This window comes from Camelus ferus, chromosome 9, assembly GCF_009834535.1.
Source record: "Camelus ferus isolate YT-003-E chromosome 9, BCGSAC_Cfer_1.0, whole genome shotgun sequence".
Classification (NCBI taxonomy): Eukaryota; Metazoa; Chordata; class Mammalia; order Artiodactyla; family Camelidae; genus Camelus; species Camelus ferus.
In genome coordinates this window covers 47,034,370-47,054,098 of record NC_045704.1, presented here as the reverse complement: position 1 = coordinate 47,054,098, position 19,729 = coordinate 47,034,370, and the positions used below count along the sequence as shown (strand labels likewise).

Here is a 19,729-nt window from a genome sequence, read left to right as displayed (position 1 = left end):
TAGAAATCCAGAAGACCAAGTGTAACATTTGAGATTCCATACACTTCCTAAAGAATTTGAACCCAGACTGTAAATCTTTGAGGGCCCTGTTCCACTTATGGATTATCTCAGTCCTTAGCTTATTTTGTAAGGTATCTTCTGTTAGAATCCTCTTTTGGGGGACTCTGGGCTTTAATACCCCCTTCCACCTTAATGATGATTTTTAATATGAATTCTTAGCCATGATCAAATTTCTCATTGTGTCAAATAATCATAAGTTTAAAAAAATTGTGATTTGAGTCATTGACCCAAATAAATTCACATTACCATTGTGTTTTAAATATATTTTTTAGGTATCTTCTAATGAGTAAGGTTATGTCCTCCCAACTCCTTCACTCTCCTTGCAGGTTATTTGATAAAGAGATCTGTTTGACGTAGTTGCCCACAGCCAACTTTTTAATTATTGTACCCTGTGCCATAATTTAATGTGTTCCTCTATTCTCCATATAACTTGTGTGTATATGTGTTTGCCCAGGCTAATGTAAAAATTAAACAGGGGGCTTACACAACAGAAAACTAATTTTTTACAGTTACAGAGGCTAGAAGTCCAAGATCAAGATGTTGGCTAAACTGGTTTCTTCTGAGTGTTCCTCTCCTTGGCTAGTAGATGGCCCTCATCTTCTAGTGTCTTCAGATGGTCATCTCTCTGCATGTGTCTTATCCCAATGACCTCATTTAACTTTAATTAAGTAATGTAATTTAAATTTACTTTAACATTTAATTTAACGGGCTTACCCCAATGACCTCATTTAATTTTAATTACCTCCCTGAGTTGGGGAGATAAAGCTGAGAATGGGGAAACCCAGGTAGCTAGAAAGATGCTATAGCTCAGTGGTAGAGTGCATGGCTAGCATGCAGGAGGTTCTAGGTTCGAGCCAAGGCAAGGGAGAGGCAAAGGAGCTCCATTTCACATACTTTCCTTTCACATTTTTTAGGAGGCAAGGGAGAGAGGCTTGTCCTCCCTTTCACATCCACGTAGGAATACTCAGAGGAGCCTGGTATTGAAGCTCTTAGTAAAAAGCTCTTCCAGTAACAGCCAAGGCTCTCACAGTGTAATTTAGGTGCTCAGAGATTTTTCTGATACAAATGTTTCAGCCATCACTGAGGCTTTGTCTTAATTTCTGGTTAAAACTTTACCTTAGGATTTTACCTTAGGAAGAATTTGAATTGTCACCTTCCTCCAAAGAGCTGAAACAGCAAAACCTCTTTGCAAAAAGCATTAAAAAGAATTCAATGTGATCCTGCCAGATCCTAAAATAATTATAGCTTAGAAAGGCAGATCCGGCTTTCGGGCTGAACGGTTTATATCACATTGTACATTTTCACGGGGTCAGAAGATAGATCAGTGGTATAACTGTGCCAAGAAAACATACTGAGATAGAAACCATCTGCTTCTGCAGGAACAGGCAAAAGAAAGGGCCTGTGCCTGGGGAAAGAACAGGGTTTCATTAGGGACAGTGACACCACTTGTTTGGCATGGAGGCTCCCAGCTACCAGGGAGGGAACCCGTTTTTCCTTTCTGAGCACTAGCAATGCCCATGCCAGTTGTAGAATTCTTTGAAATTTTGAGTTAATAGGGTCACTGCTTCTTCTTGAATGCCTGCTGCAGGAACTAAGAAAAAAGACTTGGTGGACAATGGCTGGCTGAGCCAATAGAAGAGGGTTTCACAGAACAACTCCTGAGGTAGAAAAGACCCCTGTTGGCTGAGGGCAGATGCAGCAGACCTAGCAAGGACACAGCTAGCCTGCAATGCTGTCCTAGCCCACTGCTATAATTTTGTATATTATTTATGGGCACTGGCTATAAATTAGAGATGACTAGAAGGCCTTTGGGCCTGATCTTGGATGTACTCCATATTAATGAATCTCAGGCATTTTCTGTTGTAAAGGACGGTTTTGATAAGATGACTGAGTATTTGTCTCGTGTATGTAGGAATTACTAATGCTATTACTGTTTTGTAGATTGCTTTTATCTCAAATTCTGCTCTAACAGGAGTTTAAAATTTCTTTGCTAGGAAAGGTAATAGATTAGTCAATCATCCATTTAATTCAACTCACCTTTCATATCCTTCTGTCATAAGCACTAGATCGAATTCCCATTTCAGAGAAGTTAAACTTACCTCTTTCCTGACCATCAGCAAAACTTCCAAGCTCCTGGTTGTGCCAAGAATTATAAAATTCTCATATAAACACTTGAATTAAAAGTCTAGATGCTCTTTGTGGCCAAGTATCATCCAAGCTGTCAGCCTGACTCTTCTCAATGAAATATGCTGATCAGCACCATCACCCTAACTTCCTGCACTTTCATGAGTACCAGGAGACAGGAATGCCAGGATGGCAACAATACCAGTGCTTGTGTTCCCTGGAATGACTACCTCTGCCTGCAGCTAAGGTACTGTTCAAATTTACACCTTGCCAGGCATCAACCTCTTTCTCACACATGCACACACAAACTCTGATGACAGAGACAATAACTTTTGCTCATATTTTTTTAATGTATCACAATGAGCAGGAAACATACTTGATGAAATATTTTCAAAGGAGTATATTCAATTACCATCTACAATCAACTTAACTATGACAACAAAGTTTTTGTGACAAATTTTTTTCTTTTTTTCAGTTTGAAAGTTCCATGTGGTTCTGTTTGTTAGTCTCCATGTATTTTGGTACAGTTCGAGATCAGCATTGTTACAGTAACAAAAAAAGCTAACAAGACTACATTATAGAAAAACACCAAGAACATCATTTTTGGTTTCACTTGCTCTATTTTTTTTTGTTGTTTTTTTGTTTTGTTTTTTGTTTTTTTGTACATTGCAAAGGCTGTTCATATACCTCTTCACCTCAGGGTCACGTTCATGTATGCTTTCTTTCCTACCCGAACTTGCCCTCCTCCCCCCCGAAGAAAGTAAACAAACAAACAAAAAACTAGTCAAAGCTTTGTTTCACAGTGGGCAGTATCTCAGCGCCAACAAACAACCAACTCAATTTATGCGTCTATTTAAAATGTTTTAATTTAATTTATTATTTAAAAAAAATATATGTCCATGAACATCAAGTGCACTGGTTTGGGTCACTGCCTCTCTCTCCTGCAACTTCCTGCCATGCCTGATACACTCAGGTTTAAACACATGCCGTCTGTTTTACTTTATTTTCAATCGTGTAAAACAACTTTGGCCACATTCATCTCTTTAAATAGCTTTTAATTAAAAAAAAAAACTTCCTATATTTATTAAATCATGTGTGTGTTTTGTGTGTGTCCCCCTTCTTAAGTTCCTTTTTTAGAAGGATGGAGGAAATAACTCCCATTCTGTGGTTCCATTTGGTGCTGTGGCTGAAGGGTGTCTAGCACCAACCCACACTGTGGAGATTTGAAAAGAAACCAACCAACCAAACTATGAAGTGTCAATGGAGGTGAAGAACTAAGTTAAAAAGTCAGTGGAGAGATCTTACTCAGCTACCTACTGTGCAGCAGGAGGGAGTCAATTCTCCGAGTGAGACCAATCTAAACAGTTGAGCTTTGTAGTGAATTCATGCTTTGTCAATGATAACTGGTCACAGCCATGGTGGGTGTGTGTTAGTCCACAAATATCTAACTAGCTCGCGTTTGAGCTCTAAGTTTCACCGTCACTGACTGCTTTGCTACTTCTGGGTCAATGCTGAGGATGATTATTTTTTTCCTTTTTGAATGACCATATTTCGTGGGTGGTACAGTTGTAGAGGCAAGTGTTAAGTACACATCCCACTCCAGGTCAAAACACTCATGTAACCCCTGGGAGGAACACTGGTGGGTGAAAACACGCTTAACCCACCTACTCAACCAACCACCGTGCTGCTGCTAAACACACCCACAGGTCGAGCGAGGCATGGCATAACAAAACACTGACAGTCACTCTGCCTCACAGAGGGAGGATGGCATAGTAGCTCAAAAAAAAAAAAAAAAAAAAAAAAAAAAAAACCACAACAAAAAGACCAAAACAACATACCATTGGGGAGGGGGTGGCAAAATTACAAGGAAATGAACTTAAAGTTGAGAGGGACAGGGAAAGGGATAGAAATTGCACTATTACCAAGCAATTATCATTTTTAAAAACAAAGTTTTCAGAAAAGACCTAGCAGAATTTGACAGGTAAAGCTAGTGTTAAATTGTTAACTGGTATCACACAGAGAACCAAAAACAAAAACAATTTTTCTTCTATATGATACAGACACAGAGTAACATACAACAGTTAAATGGCAAAAAATATATATATATTTCATAGAGTTACAAACAAGATAAAATAATGGAAAACAAAAAACTGTACAACTTCAAAATTTAAAAATGTTCATCTCAAACACAGGGAGAAATACAAGAATTCTTGTTAAAAGAAAACAGCTTGTTAAAACAGCAAATGTTTTGCGTACTTTTTTTTTTGACACCTTATGCTACAACTGTATACTTGTATGAATAGTTAGATGGTATTCTTCAGTATTTCTACTTAAAAAAAATTAAAAAAGGAATTTGCACTGTGCATCAGCCTAGTTAGAAATATATACAACAGTTCAGGATCTACACTTTCATTAAACTAAAAACAAATTCATAAAAATAAAATAGTCCCGGCTAAAAAAGAAAAAGAGAAAAAAAGAAAAAAAGAAAAAAAAGAAATCCATTTTCAGATCTTGGAATGCTCCAGTCTTTTTGCAAAGTCGATGAGTGGCTTCAGCACTGGGGAAAGAAGCCCAAAAGGTGACCAGATGGAACCTGCATTCACAGTCTTCATAGTTCCCTTTTGAAACATAAGGAAGAGAATGATGGGGAGAAGGATTTCACACTTTTGGGGCAAGGGGAGATTGTTTCTGTTGATGTTTGACTATGAAAGTGAAACAGCAAAGCATCTATTTGTCTCCAAAATCTACGTTATAGCAGCACAAAGTTTTCCTTTCAAAGTTCAGGCCGTTTTTTTTTTTTTTTTTAAGATGAGAAAAGGTGTATGTTGCGTTGTGTTGTGTGTTACAGGAATACGGATATTAACATAAACACAAGTGCCTCACACACAGTTCCTTTTTTGCTCTCTACGTACATTGCTATCTGCTTTTTTGTTGGCTGCGCTCTGGATCACTCGCCGCTCAGACTGCCTGACACAAGACAAAACTTTGAAGTAAAAAATGTGTCTTTTGGTATATGGAATTGTCATTAATAGTTGCCTCTCTGCTTGCAGAAGAAGCACATAACCTGGGACTCTTTTGTTTTACTCTTTCTTTTATTAAAGAAGTAAGTCTTGTTTGTTTAAATCAGAAACAAATTCTCAAGTAACAAGAACCCTTTCCCTTTTTTCTGCATCAGCAGTGAAAGGGTGTGTCTTTGGATTTTATTTAAAGCATGAAATTTCCTTTTCTGAGAGAGGAAAGAAAACAAAAAAACCCAAAAACCAAACCCCTAACCAAAAACTTTTTTAGGAAAGAAAAGCACACAGCCCAATTACACAAACCGAAACAAATGCTTTAGTTTAGGAAAAGAATATTTGAAGCATCTACCAAACAAACAAGGAGGGAAAAAACGGGGGTGAAAAGAAAAGCCAAAGGATAAATTAAAAAATAAATGTACAAGGCTAATAGACATAGGTACTAGAATTATATGCCTTTAAAAAGTTTCAACTCCCCAACCAAAAATAATCTGTGAGGATCCTAATGACCCCTAGAACCTTTTGAAATTCTTTCTTTAGTTTTATAAAATAATTCTGCAGCTACCCTCTAAGAAATGAAGGCAGCTACCTTAAGTGGGAGATTATAGGGTGGGAGGAGGAAAGAGAAAGTGGAATTAAGGGACAAATGGGGAGAAAAGCTTAGGCGAATCAACGGATTGCAATCTATCTGCTAGGAATGAACAAGACAACATCAAATGAGGAGCTGTCAGCTGGACCATACAAAAAGCTAAATGTACACAAAAGGGGTTTTTTTTTCCTTTTAAATCTACCATACTGCTTCAGTTCATTTCCAATGCAACAATCTACTCAACACCAAAAATGGTCATATCTATCATAAATACAGAAAGTCAGTTTTTAAAACTTTTTTTTTAAGCTACAAGTCCTCAACACTCTTTGTGTGTGTGGGTTTTTTTTTTTTTTCTGAAAGTGGGAGTGCTTAACTTTTCCCCTTGAAATTGGCTTCAGCAGAAAAGCTATCCTTAAAATCCCCAGAAAGCTAAAGCAGTTCACATTGTTTTTTTCTCGAATACTTTCTGCCCGTTTTTAAATTAACAAAACAAAAATCTTTTCTGGAACAAAAACAAAAACAAAACCGAAAAAATAATATATATAAAACAATGATTCTGAAAACAGAACAAAGTGTGAGCGATTGACCTGAGAATAAAAAGACATTACATTTCTTTTTTTCTTTTAGCAAGCCATTGGTATCTGAATGCTAAGATAGCAAGAAATTTAAAACTGTAACAAGGTGGACTGCTTTCCCATACAGTGCATGCCGGGCTCCTCTGTGCTATCAATGTGGGGCGTTTATTGAAAGGGGGCAAATATACAAGGGGTTTAAGCTCCAAAGACATAGGGAGGCCCTGCGGACTTCTGTTTCCCAGACCAATAGTACCTTCAAAAGGACACAATGTAACAAGGTTAAGGGTTTTTTCTTTCTTTTTTTTTTTTTTAATATTAAAAGAGAAAAGAAAAGAATGTAAAATCACCGGCATAGATAGGTATATGGGAAAACAACCCACGCTTTTTCTTTTTTTTTCTTTTTTTTTTTTTTTTTTGGTTAGAAGCTTTGGAATTGCAGTTAGTCTATTTTTGAAATCGGTTTGTTATTAATTTTTTATTTAAATTCATTTGTTTGTATTGTTCATCTTCAAAGCTTACAATCTGAAGGTGTCCGTTCCTACACTGGTCAGACCACTGTCCTTGGGGCAGCTGGGGTCTTTGGGACCCTCCACCGGGCTCGCCGGTCCGTCGGACTTTTGGCTGAGATCCGTGTCAGACTCCTCCGAATAGTCGTCTGTTGGCATCGAGGGCTGAACCCCTGAGGTGCTGCATGAACTTGAGGTAACCGTTGAAGATGAGGAGAGAGGAGGAAAAGGGGGCTTCGCGGCCGAAGCCCGGGAGACCACTTGCGGCCAAGACTTCCTGGAGGCGTGGGGGGAAGCGGAGGACGAGGACGAGGAGGGGGCGGCGGCCGACGGGGGAGGGGGGCTGTCGTTTGAGTGAGCGGCAGACTGCGAGGTAGATGCGGTGCTAGGATCGGGGAAGCAGGCAGAGTGAGGTAATAAACTAGGGTGCTCTTTGGCGTTTCTTGCTGCTCTCGTGATTGTTCTGTGTTTGTGCAAGGCCGACTCGAGATGTTGACTCAGAGCTTCCTCCCCACAGAGCGCGCTCTCGCACGCCAGGCAGTGGTACGAGCCGCTGCCGCCACTGCCACCGCCGCCACTGCCGCCGCCACTGCCGCCGCCGCCCGTGGGGACGTGAAGCACCATCTCTTGCAGGTTCACCACAGACTGGCCGAAGAAGCAGAGGGACTTCAGGTGGCTCCTCGCCGCCTCCTCGTCACCGAAGCCCGCCTGGCACTTGCGGCAGACCAACTTGTACTGCACCTTTGGAACAATGAAGGGGTCGTAGAGGGAGTCCGCACTTTTGCTTTCTGCTTCTGGCTCTTCGGGGGGTTTCGGCAGGAGGGGGGACACCTCACGGGGTGCGTTTTTCTGCTCTTCTGGTTTGGGGGATTCTTTGGCAGGGTCTTTGTCTGGGGAAGCAGCCCCCTGGGGGACTGGGGTTTGGCTTGCTTTGGGCTGCTGCTGCTGCTGCACTTTCTGCTGCTGCTGCTGCTGCTGCTGTAGTTGCCGCTGCTGCTGGATCGCCTCCTGCAGACTCTGCTGGTATTGCTGGTACTGCTGCAGTAGGGAGCCCGGAGACAGCCCCATCAGGGCCTGTGACAGCGCAGGGCTGTAGGGGAACAGGCCTTCCATGCCATACATAGGCTGCAGGTACCCGCTCTGCAGGGTGCCAGGGATTTGGGGGGCGTAGTAAGGAGAGAAGCCTGGTACAAAGTAAGGGAGGAACTGGCTTGTGAGCAGCGCCGTGGGGTCCGACGTCAAGGCTGCCTGCAGGGCCTGCAGCTGGGCGGGGTCCACGGCGTACTCCATGGCTGACAGCGGTGCTGAGATGGTGGCTGTGGCTGCCGTGGGGGCCTCTCCTTTCTCCTTCTTGGGGACAGGCAGGAGTTCCCCTTTCCCTTTGTGTGCCTTCTCCTTCTCCTTCACCTTCTCACTGTCTTTGTCCTTGCGTTGCTGTTGCTGCGGTTGTGGCGGGAGCTGCGGCGCGGGGGGTGGCTGGGCTGCTGGCGGCGGCGGCTGCACCTGTGGCTGCTGCTGCTGGGGTTGAGGGGGTGGCTGAGGGGCCATCGCCATGGTGGCTTGTGCTGGGGTCGGGGAGCTCAGCGATGCTGAGGACGGTTTATTTGGTAATCCAGATGTTGGGAGGCCAGGGGAAGGAACTGTTGTGCTGGGCAGACCCATCAAGTTCGGTTTAGGAGATGTTAAAGCTAACAAAAAGAATGGAGACAGAGAAATGACACGTCAGTCTGGGGCGGCGAGGCTGAAGCTCAAGACGTTTCACCTGTGTCACTGGCACAGCATCTAAGAACTCAGGGTTTGAGCTTAAAGGATCCTCTCAAAACCCACACGTTCAACACAGCTGTACTGCCAGGCTCAGGGTTGGAGATTCTGTATTCTAACCAGGACCCAGCCCTGGGTCAGCTCCCATGCTTCCCCATCAACGACTTTCAACACCTTCCAGCCCAGTGGGCCACACCCATCCTACTCCTTCATATTTTCTCTGCTGCGCTCCCAGGTACCTTCCTCTCTGCCCAAGGCAATTAGTCTGGTGGCCCCCAAGCTAGCTGTTGCCAGTGGGACCCATCTGAACCAATGGCCTTCATCAAAGCCCGCAGAAATACTACAGGCAAGAGGCCCCACCAGAAATTGTCCAGAGAAGAGAACACAAAAGCAAGAAACCCAACCAGCCACCAAGGCCACGTGAACAGATATGACAGGCGGTACCAGCGTGCTGCCCTGACCTCCACTGCTGAGACCTAATGGACATGTTAGAAGGGCAGAGATGGAGGAGGAATGGGAGCAAATAAAACAGTCCATTCAAGGAAAATAGTTCTATTGCTTTGGCTCAGTTCATCAACTTAAACAAATCCGTTGAAAAATGTAACCATCTAGGAATAGCATTCTGGAGTCCACTGGGAAAATGAGCATTTTCTTCTCCTGTCCCTGTCTGAATGACATACAGGAGCGTTAGAGTTGCAGGCAGTTGAGAAACCGGCCACAGGAAGAGGAGAAAAGGTACGTCCAAGATGGAACGGCCGAAAGTGCTGGCACCAGCAAATCCTAGGATGCTGCCACCTGCCCCAGGCCCCACTGCTTATGGATTAGACCATGTCACCAGCTCACATGGGGTACAGCCCCATCCTCAGTCACACTCAGGCCTCATCTATCACTACCTGTAAAGCCTTCACTCAGCCCCTAGCCTCACATCCTCCCTGACCCATAGCTATCTCCTGGTTTCTCTTGTTCCAGGGTGATGGAAGGTGGTGTTGCTGCTGCCGGTACATGAAGCTGCGAGTGTGTCCAGATTAACAAGGTGGTGGGGGACACCAGCACTGATCACATCCCAGACACCAGACGCTATACGTCCCTTCACTTCAGAGGACACCAAAATGTAATGTCAGAAATCCCACCGCCCCTCACTGTTTCATCTGGACCCCCTGCTGCAGCTGGGGTGGGCCTTCCAAACAAGTCACCGTGCTCACGAGAAAAACCACTCTGAAGCCTAGACTTAGGCGAAGACAGTGTTGATTTCCCGCTCCAGCAGGTGCAGTGTCCCCGGGGCTGTCACACTGCATTTAAACACCCTTAAATTTCAGATGAAGAGAACAAGGTTGCCTCCATTTGCCAATCTCAGAAAAAAACACAGATACTCAAGGATGCTTCCCTCGGCATCACATAACATCATTAATTTACTCTTCCAAAACAGCAGAAAGGGACTGCTGAGATTAAGTCATCCAGTTTCCTCAGTGCACTTCAGAGACTGAAATCAGAGGAGATATGTCTGATTTACAAATACTCAGTAAAAGCTCACTGGTTGCAGTGGCACAAATGATGCAGAGACAGAACAGATTATGAATTCTAAACTTGGGATATGTCCACCTCTAGGCAACAGGCCTGCTCCAAGTTTTAGGTTGGAGCCAGAGCCAAATTATCAGTGGGGTAGGGAAGGAATGCCTGTTCATCTCCCCATCCAAATGGTGTCATGCTCTCAGGAGAAAGATCCAGGTCAACTAGGTCTTTAACTTTCTGTATTTTGAAGTGACAGTGCACAAAAGAGATTTAAATTATAAGAAACATTTACTGAACCTCTGCTATTTACCAGACTCTGCACTAGCCATGTTCGGTCAAGTAGCTCAGTACATTGTCATAATAATTCTGTGGTCTTGGTTTTCTGATCTGGAAGATCAGAACCAAACAAGGCACTTCGTCCCCTTGAGGCTGAGTCATGCACTCCTGGGGTCAAACTGCTGCGGAATGGATTGTGGCTGACATATACCCGCCATGTGATGTTGGGCCTATGAGTTGACTGCCTGGAACCTCAGCTGTCCACAGCAGATGGATGCAGGGATTAAACGGAGGGTCATATGGATAGAGCTTACCATTGGGCCTGACGTAACTACCTGATTCCAGATCCAGTGCTGCTGGGAGCTGCAGTACAGTCAGGTGGTGCTAAACTGGGGCACACCTGGCTGCTTTGAATGATTAAGAGTGTATCCTTCTACCTTGAGTCCACTTTAAGTGGCCAGAGCCTGAGTAGCACTAAATATATACCTGTTGACTGACTGGCTCATATTGGGTGTTGTGGAAGGAGACCATAGCACCGGGAGCCTGGAGGCCTGGGTGGGAGCTCTGGCTCCGACCCTAGCCTGCTGAATGGTCTTGACCTCTCTGGGCCTCAGTTTTCTTATCTGTAAAACAAGGGGGAATAGATCAGACATTCTGATTCTAATTTTTTCACCTTACTATGAAATTTTGGACCATCCCAAGCCCTGCTGCCAAGGTCCAGGGCTGCAAGGATAATTCAGTGCCTGGCCACTTTCCATAGCTGTTGCTTGGCTTATGTCTAGCTGGCTTTTAGCATCATTCTGTGAGATTACTTGCCAATACATATAAGCAATGACTTCTACATCTCAATGCTTTCTTTTCTCGTTCTCTCTTTGGATAACAAACTGGGATTAGGAATGAAGTAACTTCACGTTCTGTACAACACTGAGAATTATCAAACTTGAATCTAATTTACCCAGAAACCAGAACTACTCTGGGAAGCAGGAGGACTGCTTCAACCTCTGGGAACAGGGACACGTTTTGAAGGCAAGGAGGCGCTTTGGGGAGCTCTCCGTTGGCGAACATGCACTAGTGTGTGAGGGGATGTGCTAACGTATGCCTAAGTCTCACAGATCCTGGAGCTGAAGCTCCAATTTAGGAGAGACAGCTGGATTCAGAGAAGACAGGTGGGGACAGGGGAGGAGGAACAAGAGAGGCACACAGGAAGAACTGCAAAACTCCCTCTTACGTGGAAAAGTAAGTACCAAGTACGTGACTCTTGAGTTGGGGGAAGAGAAGAAAAGGAAATGGGCAGAAGGAAATGAGGGGGTGATTGAATACCCCTGAAAATGACCATTAACATTTTTTGTCTGTATGGAGAACTAAAACATGTCAAAATTCATAACCGCATTATCCAATACAAACAAGTTCCTGGTCAGTGCATTCAAGTACAAAGGCGGTCTCATCAGAAACTAACACAGCACTTGTTTCTGGCTGAGAGAGAACGTCAGGAGTAAGGAGAGCTTCTTCCCGGGAGCACCTCTCCCTCCAGAGCAGCTCTCCAAAAGAGGCGGCGGGACCACAGGTGAAGGCAAAGAGCCGATTTAGATACTCTGGAACCAGTGTCCATAGGACATGATCCAGAATTAACTAGGGTGTTCAAATGTTTTGTATTTTCAACAAATACCTGGATGGGACCTGTATTTCCATCAGGACTGAATGGGAGGGTCCATGATGGAAACATCTTTCTTGAAAATACCCCAGGATCTAGTATGCCAGGACCCTCACGTTCATGCCTGTAGCACACGGTCTGGCTGTGCTACTGAACACCAGGAATGAGAATGGTTTTAGGAGGCTTTTTTAACCACAAGGTTCCATCTTTGAACTGGGAAGTCAGAGTCACATACAGCACAGCTCTAGGCAGCCTCAGTGGGAGGGACTTGAAGTTTTACTGCTGTTAGAGAGCTAGACAAGGGAAGCTTCCTATCTGCCCAGCACTCAGAGGCCTTGTGCAGGAGCCACAGAACAAGTGTGAGCTGGGTGGCTGTGTAATACCGAAAGGGTCACCGAGAGCCGAACCCACCTGTGTTGGATGGAGTGAAACTCGGCAAGGAGGGGCTGTTGAGGCTGGGGAGCAACACGGGTGGGATGCCCTGGAGCGCTGGGTATGCCGTAGGGAGGTTGAGAGCCTGGAGAGGGGCGTTGTCAAACATCCCTTGCTGCTGAGCTGCCAGTCCAAGGACCTCGTTGGCCTTTTTAATCCGGTCCAACTCTTGCTGGGCCATCAGCTGACGTACAGTGGCTGGGTCAAAGTACTCTTTCTCCTTGTCCAGCTGGCTTCCGATGGTGTCTTTAACTTTGGAGATATGCTGTTGGGAAAAGATGTGGTCACGTACAGACAGCCGAGCGCTGTACTTGATGCCACACAAAGTGCACTCTGTCTTGGGTCCCTCGTAACTTGTCTGGTTTATACCAAAATGCTTGGCCATGCTTAACTTGGACTTCTTCTCTTTTGCCCGGGCATTCTGGAACCAGACCTGAACAACTCTCTTTGGCAGTCCAATGTCATTGCCCAGGACCTCACACTCCAGCATTGTGGGTGTCCTGTAGTCATTAAAGCACGACTTAAGGACCTTCAGCTGTAGATTGGTCATCTGAGTGCGAAAACGCTTCTGCCCGGGCCGATCCCCGCCGTCTCCAGATTTGCCGGCTGACCCGCTCGCACCAGGGCTTGGGGAGCAGGGGTCTGCAAGGCTCGAGGTTTCACTGTAGTCCACGGTACCTTCATTGTCATATTCCTTGCTGTAGAAGCTCGGGGCTGGGCTGACCAGACCAGATGACAGCCGATCCTCATACTCAGACATCGCCATCATGGCTGCTTTGGTCAGCCCTTCGCTGGGCGCGGAGGAGGATTTGGTTTCTGTCGCTATTCCCGTCGCACTGTCGTTATCCGCGTTGCCCTCATCTCCGGTAGTGGTGTCTGTGATCGCTGTGTTGACGGAGGAACAGTCGTCGTTGTCCAGCTTAGTTTGGTCAAAGTTCAGATTCACCGAGGACATGGAGGGGCTTTCAAAATCTTCGATCCCTTCCACCTTGATGGAAGAAGGGCTAAGAAGAGTTCTGGGAGACAACTCCATGGTTTTGCTCACAGGTGAGAGGGGAACGCCTTGGCCATCACTACTGCTTGGGGGTAGGTGGGAGAAGCTAGTTCCATCAAAAATATCTCCTTTCATCTGGAGTCCCCCATCGCAGTCTAAGAGCATCGCGGATAGCGTTAGGTTGTAGCCCGCTCTCTTGGCTTCGTGCCAGTGACGGGACCGGATGTGAGCCTCCAGGGCAGTCTTGGCTTTGAAGAGCGCTCTGCAAAAAGGGCATCTCCTGTGGGCCTGCGCTGGGCCCACCGCCCGGAACTGTCCTTTCCTTTCCCGGGCTCGGGTGTTCTGAAACCAGACTTGTACCACACGTTTCTTCAAGCCCACCTCATGCGCAATGTGATCCAACATCTTTCGAGTTGGATTGGAGTCCAACAGATACTTTTGGTAGAGAATTTCCAGCTGCTCCGGTGTAATAGTTGTCCTCAAACGTTTGTCTCTCTGAGGTTCTTCGCCTCCCGTCCCGCTGTCGTTCTCGCCAGGGCTCGCGCTGGCCTTCTCCTCCAGCTTCCTCTTCAGAGTGTTCATCGTGGAGGTCGGGGTGGAAGGGGAAGTGGCCGAGCTTGCTGGAATCTGAGGTATGGCCCCGGACAGCAGCTGGCTGGCCAGGAGGGGGTTACTAGGGTCAAACAGCATGAAAGGCATATCCAGTGACCTGTCCAAAAACTGAGGGTGGATGAACTGGTTCTGTGCACTCAGGAAGTGCAGCTGCTGATGCTCCTGCCAGTGCTCAAATGATGGAAACGCCAACTTACACTGGTCACACTGGTAGGGGATTAGCTGAGGAGGTAGGTTGGCCAACTGTTGCGGAGTTGACGTGTGGAGGGGCTTAAGGGGCAGGTGGGAGAGCTGGGAGGGGCTGGGGCTTGACTGGGGTAAGGGGCACTGAGGCGGGGGCGCCTGTGGAGGAGCCTGCGATAATGAAGCCGGGGATGTCAGCGGCGGGAGCTTTGGCTGAGCTGTGTTTGTCTTCTGCTCCGGCTGGTCTTGCTGCTGCAGCTCTACCTTTGGTTGTCCTTGCTTTTCTTGGGTTTGGTTTGGCTGTGCACTGGGGGGTTCAGCCTGCTTTGGTTTCTCATCACTCGCCTCTGGTTTTGAACTGAAGGTGGTCAGTTCGTCAGCCTCTGATGTGAGCTGCAAGAAAGCAGAGGAAGCCGTGTTGGCTGATGGTGCTGGGGCGCTGTAAGCCTGTGAGGGCATTGGGGTGCTGCAGGAGGAGCTGGTGGGCGTCAGGATTTCCATGGCATCCATGGAATCCTCGTTTTGGCTGTCATCCTGCCCCTCCTCATCCTCATCCTTGTAACACAACTTCTTCTGGTGCTTGATAAGATCAAAGATGCGCTGAAACACCAGGCTACATTTTTTGCACTGGTAGTTCAAGTTGCTCGTTCGAATATACCTATCGTTTGTAAGCTCACGCCGCTCGCCATCTTTGCCCTCTCCCTGATTCTCATAATTTTTTCTGGCCTTCTGTCGGGCATTTTGAAACCAGACTACGATGACGCGGGTTGGAAGGTTCAGTAAATTAGAGAGTTGCTCAAATTCATCATCCTTTGGGTAAGCGTTGGCATCAAAGAAGTCCTGCAGGACCCTCAGCTGGTAGTCAGTAAACCTCGTTCTCGAAGACCTCTTGCTCCCCCAGTACTCCTGCTTCTGAGGTTCTGGCGAAGGGGGCCGGGAGTCGATCTTGAGCTCCTCCAGGCTGGTGATAGGAGGATTGCTGAAGTTGTAAGGGGAGTCCTTGTTACGCTGCCGCTCTTTGAACAGAGTGTTTCTGAACCAATGCTTGATCACTTTCTGGGGCAACCCGGACTTGTCTGCCATCTCTTTGATCTGCTCTTCACTGGGGGAGTTGTTAATGTCAAAATACTGCCGCAAGACTCGGAGCTGGTCATCCGTGATCCTGGTGCGAGGCCTCTTGTTCTGCTGCTGGAGCAGACTGGGATTGAGCTGATGCTGGTACAGCTGGGCCAGGTCCGCAGGCAGAGGCTCCACAGGTCCGAGCTGAGGGGGCAGCTGAGCCGGCAAGGTCTGCAGTGGCATCGTCTGCATCATCAGTGGCGAGAAGATGGGCAGTTCCATGGGCATGGAGAGCTGGGTGAGCGGCACGGAGGGCTGGGCCGGTGCGATGGTGGGCGAAGTGATGGGCGGGGCCGAGGCGGGGATGGCGGGCACCGAGGCGGGCTGGGGCGGCGCTGCGGGCAGCGGGGGCGGAGGGGGCGGTGGCGGCGGGGGCGGTGGCTCTGGGGTCTGGGGCCTCAGAGGGTACAGTTTATCATAGTGCTCTCGGTACTGCTTGGCAAATCTCTCCAGCTGTTTAAAGGGAAAGTAATTTTGATGAACGTGCTCTTGATGACTCTTTAAAATCAAGATGTTAGAAAACAACTTGCCGCAGGAGTCACACTCGAGCTTTTCCAAGTTCTCCCCCTGCTCCGTCTTCCCGTTCTTCTTCTGCACCTTCTGCTTGTTCTCGTTGTACTGAATGACCAGCTCAAAGCCAAAGTTCTCCAGCAAGGCCTTGGTGGCATTCCCTCTGGCATCCGAGGCGATGCGTGGAGGCAGCATGGAAGGCTCAGAACCGCCCCCCGGCGCCAGCTCTTTCTTTTCTTTGGCCTTCAAGGCATCTGGCAGTGATTCCTTTGGTCCGGCGTTGCCCTCTCCCCCCTCAGCACCTTCTCTCTCTCTCTGGCTTTCTTTTTCCTTTTCTTTCATGACCAGTTTGTTTTTCTTTTCAGGGTGCTGGCTGGGCTGTAGGGCAGAGTGACTCTGGGACAGAGAGGGCTGGCTTGGCTGTGGCTGCGGCTGCGGCTGTAGGATCTGCTGGTGGCCCTGTTGCGGGATCTGCACCTGCGCCTTCAGATCTTCCAGCAGGCCCGGGCCTGTCCCAGTCAGCGTCAGCGCCCCGCTGGTCACCGGCAAGCTCACCTCGGGGTTGAGCTGGAACTCTGCACTGGGGATGTAGAAGGGGAAGAGGAGGTGCTGCTGCTGCTGCAGCTGGAGCAGGGTCTCCGTAGTCATGGGGAAGTGAGGAAGGAGGGCGGGGTTAAACAGCTGAGACTGGATCAGGGCCGCCTGCTGCTGCAGCTCCTGCTGCAGGTGAGCTTGAACTTGAGCCTGGGCTTGGGCCAGCGTCTGTGCTTGTTGCTGCTGCTGCTGCTGCTGCTGCTGCTGCTGCTGCTGCTGCTGCTGCTGCTGCTGCTGCTGCTGCTGCTGCTGCTGCCTGGATGCGATCATATCTGCCAGCTTCTTCCGATTGGCCTCTTTGGGCTCTGATGGGGAAGCAACGTTGGCACCGATGGGATTCCCCAGGGGTGGCATTCCTGCACTTTCAGCAGGCACTTGGCTCAGTAAGTTGGAGCTTGGAGCAATGCCAGCACTACTTGGATTGGTGGTGGTAAAGGTGTTACTGCCACTGGTGCTCACAGGACTTGGGGTGGAGGAGCTCAGGGAGACACTGCTGCTGTTCCCAGTCCCATTGCTACTGCCACTTGCAGCCTCCAGCTTGGCCGCCCGGGCCTTGGTTTGATGCAGCACCGACCTCATGTGGATCTCCAAAGTGGAACTCTGGCTGTAGGCCACGTTACAAGTGTTACACTTAAAAGGTTTGTTGTCGGGGCTGCTGGTGGGTTCTGGCTGACCAGTTGCTGATTCTTGAAGGGCCCTCTTTAACTTATGGAGGTGGGAGACAGAATTGTAGTGCACTAGCAGGATGTTCTTTTGAGTGAAAGATTCCTTGCAGACGGTACACTTGTAAGGGCGAGAAGGGTCTAGAAATTTTTCCATGGTGAAGTTGGGGCCTTTCCTGAAAGGCAGAGCTCTCTTTGGCTCTGAGCCTGAGTCTTCTTGTACTGAGCCAGAGTCGCTGCCTGTTGGGCTCTGTTTATCCTCCAAGTCACTCTCTTCCTCCTTGTCTTCCTCAACGATGATGGTGTGGTCCTCGGCCAGGGTGGGGTCTCCCATTGCCAGGAGGTCCCCATTTGCCAGAAGGCCACCATAAAGCTGCTGGATGTCAGCCTCACTTAACTCCAGGTGGCTCGTCTCGAGGTGTTTTTTCAGAGCCTGGAAAGTTCGGAAACTGCGCTGACACAGACAGCACATGGTGGCAGCTCTGATCACATGGTACTGAGAATGGAGCTGCAGCTTTTCAACAGTCTTGAAAGCCAGGCTGCACTGATTGCAGCGGTACTTGTACACGTGGCGATCGGACACGGGCAGCTGAGGCCTCTTGGCATGAACCTCGTTGAAGTGCGTCTGAAGAGTAGCAGAAGTTTTGAAAACCTGGTTGCACCCTTTCTTCCAGCAGAGGAAGCCGGCCTCCTCTCTCACAGAGCCCGAGTCAGCAGGAGTGGGTTTCAAATCTCCACCATGTTCTGTGCTCACAGAGGGCAAGATATTCTTTCCCAGATCCTCTGAGGTTTCTGTTAAAAAAAAAAAAAAAATCAAGCCCAGTGATAAAGAAGGCTTTGTTTCAAGGATGGCACCCAGAGCTGTCTACCCAGCAAGGCCTCATGAACATAGACTCTGATGACGAGGGAAATATCCAACCTGCACACAGACTCTCTCCACAGAGCACCCCTCCACCCCACCAAGGAGGATCAGCAGGACACGTGAGCAGGGAGGAGGAAAAGGAAATACGAAAAGTTTCAACTCCTAGTACGCCTATATCATAGCACAGACCTGTCTTTTAGACAATATTTAATTGCCTAACGCAGAATCCTCAATTTCTCAAGAACTGGTTTGAAGGATGCCCCCTTTACATTAATCTAAATTGTACAGTATGTGAAGGAATGCTGTGCTGAGCTGTGGGGAATCTGCAAGATCTGTTGTCCATTATAAGAAATTTTGGAATATATATATGTATATAATATATTTTTTAGGCATTAAATTTCTTATTATAACATGACTTTTGATTGTCATCTCTATTCAGTAAGTAATGAACATTTAAGTGGCTAGTTATTATAATATATTAAAATTTTTGTCTACAGTGAGATCATCACACCCATTAATATTCTTCAGGTCAGCTGTTCACTGCCTTACATGGAAAAGTCCCAAGGGAGGAGGTGGGCCAGTAGTGAGGCAGAACTCTTCCCAGCTTAAATCTTAGCTGCTGACAGGAGGTGAAAGACATAGGAGAGACTCATAAACAGAGGTCTGATGACCCACCTAGCGAGGACTCCCCACTCCAGGGCTCCACCACCAGTGGCATCTATGTCTACAACAACGTTCTTTCCAAGTGCACCTCTTTGCAGCCTCCTACGGCAATCCTGGACGTCCCAGAGAAGAACTCTGTGCAGAGACAGCTAATCTACTACCCTGTGATCACCCCATGCTCCACAGGTCCCTAATAATTTAGTTCCCAGAGAGGGTGTATTTAACAGCTTAGGATGGTAAGTCATGGATCTGTGCTCTGGGTCTCTGGTTATTCACTCCCTAAATGTATAGCTTAAGGGGACATGTGTCCACTGAAACCCTGCTGGCTCTCACCTGACTTTTTCTTGCTTCAAACCGTATGACTAGTACACAAACACGTGCCAAGCACCAGAGGATCAAGTAGCTGACAACAGTGCCCCTCACCCCTTGGAAAGTTACATTCAGCTCAGAAGCACCAGGATGAAGTCTTGGCACCTTTGCTCCATGAAAATGTTGGCCCAAGGTTTCATTTTGTTCCTATTCTCAGGGGTCAAGAAGTGTGACACTAACCAGGCTGCTTTCCTGCCTCCTCCAAACTAGAGCTCCCGTCTCGATCCGGAACGGCCGCCGGGAGGAACATGCTGCTGGGCATCACCATCTCAGGGGTGGTCACCTGCGCGCGAGAGGCAGACAGATGAGGAGAGTCAGATGGTGGGAAAGAGACACAAAACTGGGGAACGTGTAAAAATTATTTAACAAGCAAAATTAGCCTTCACCAGTGTAAAGCTGGAGGTGTCACTTTTCATAGCTCACTGAAGATTCATGTTTATTAGACAAAGCTCACATCAGTCAAAAGTGTTTCTACGGTTACATTCTGGACATAATTAGCAGTGCACACTTGACGAATAATCTTATTATTAATATTTTTCCTTTATGCAGAATTTTGACTTTGATCACTGACAATGTTTTGTCATGGGCTGTGAAACTTCTTGTGCAACCAATTAGGTAGATAAGTTGAAAGGCCCACCTTAAGCTGCTGAAAACATAATAAGGG

General features: G+C 47.2%; 1 protein-coding gene across 1 annotated transcript in view; it reads right to left on the bottom strand.

The window, feature by feature from the left end:
• Nucleotides 1–2,514: 2,514 nt before the first annotated feature.
• Nucleotides 2,515–19,729, bottom strand: part of ZFHX3 (zinc finger homeobox 3) — a 300,481-nt gene continuing 283,266 nt past the window's right edge. Inside the window, 3 exon segments of the mRNA XM_032486653.1 lie at nt 2,515–8,556; nt 12,477–17,963; nt 19,246–19,348. Coding sequence (XP_032342544.1) covers nt 6,878–8,556; nt 12,477–17,963; nt 19,246–19,348 — 7,269 coding nt within the window. The 3' untranslated portion in view covers nt 2,515–6,877.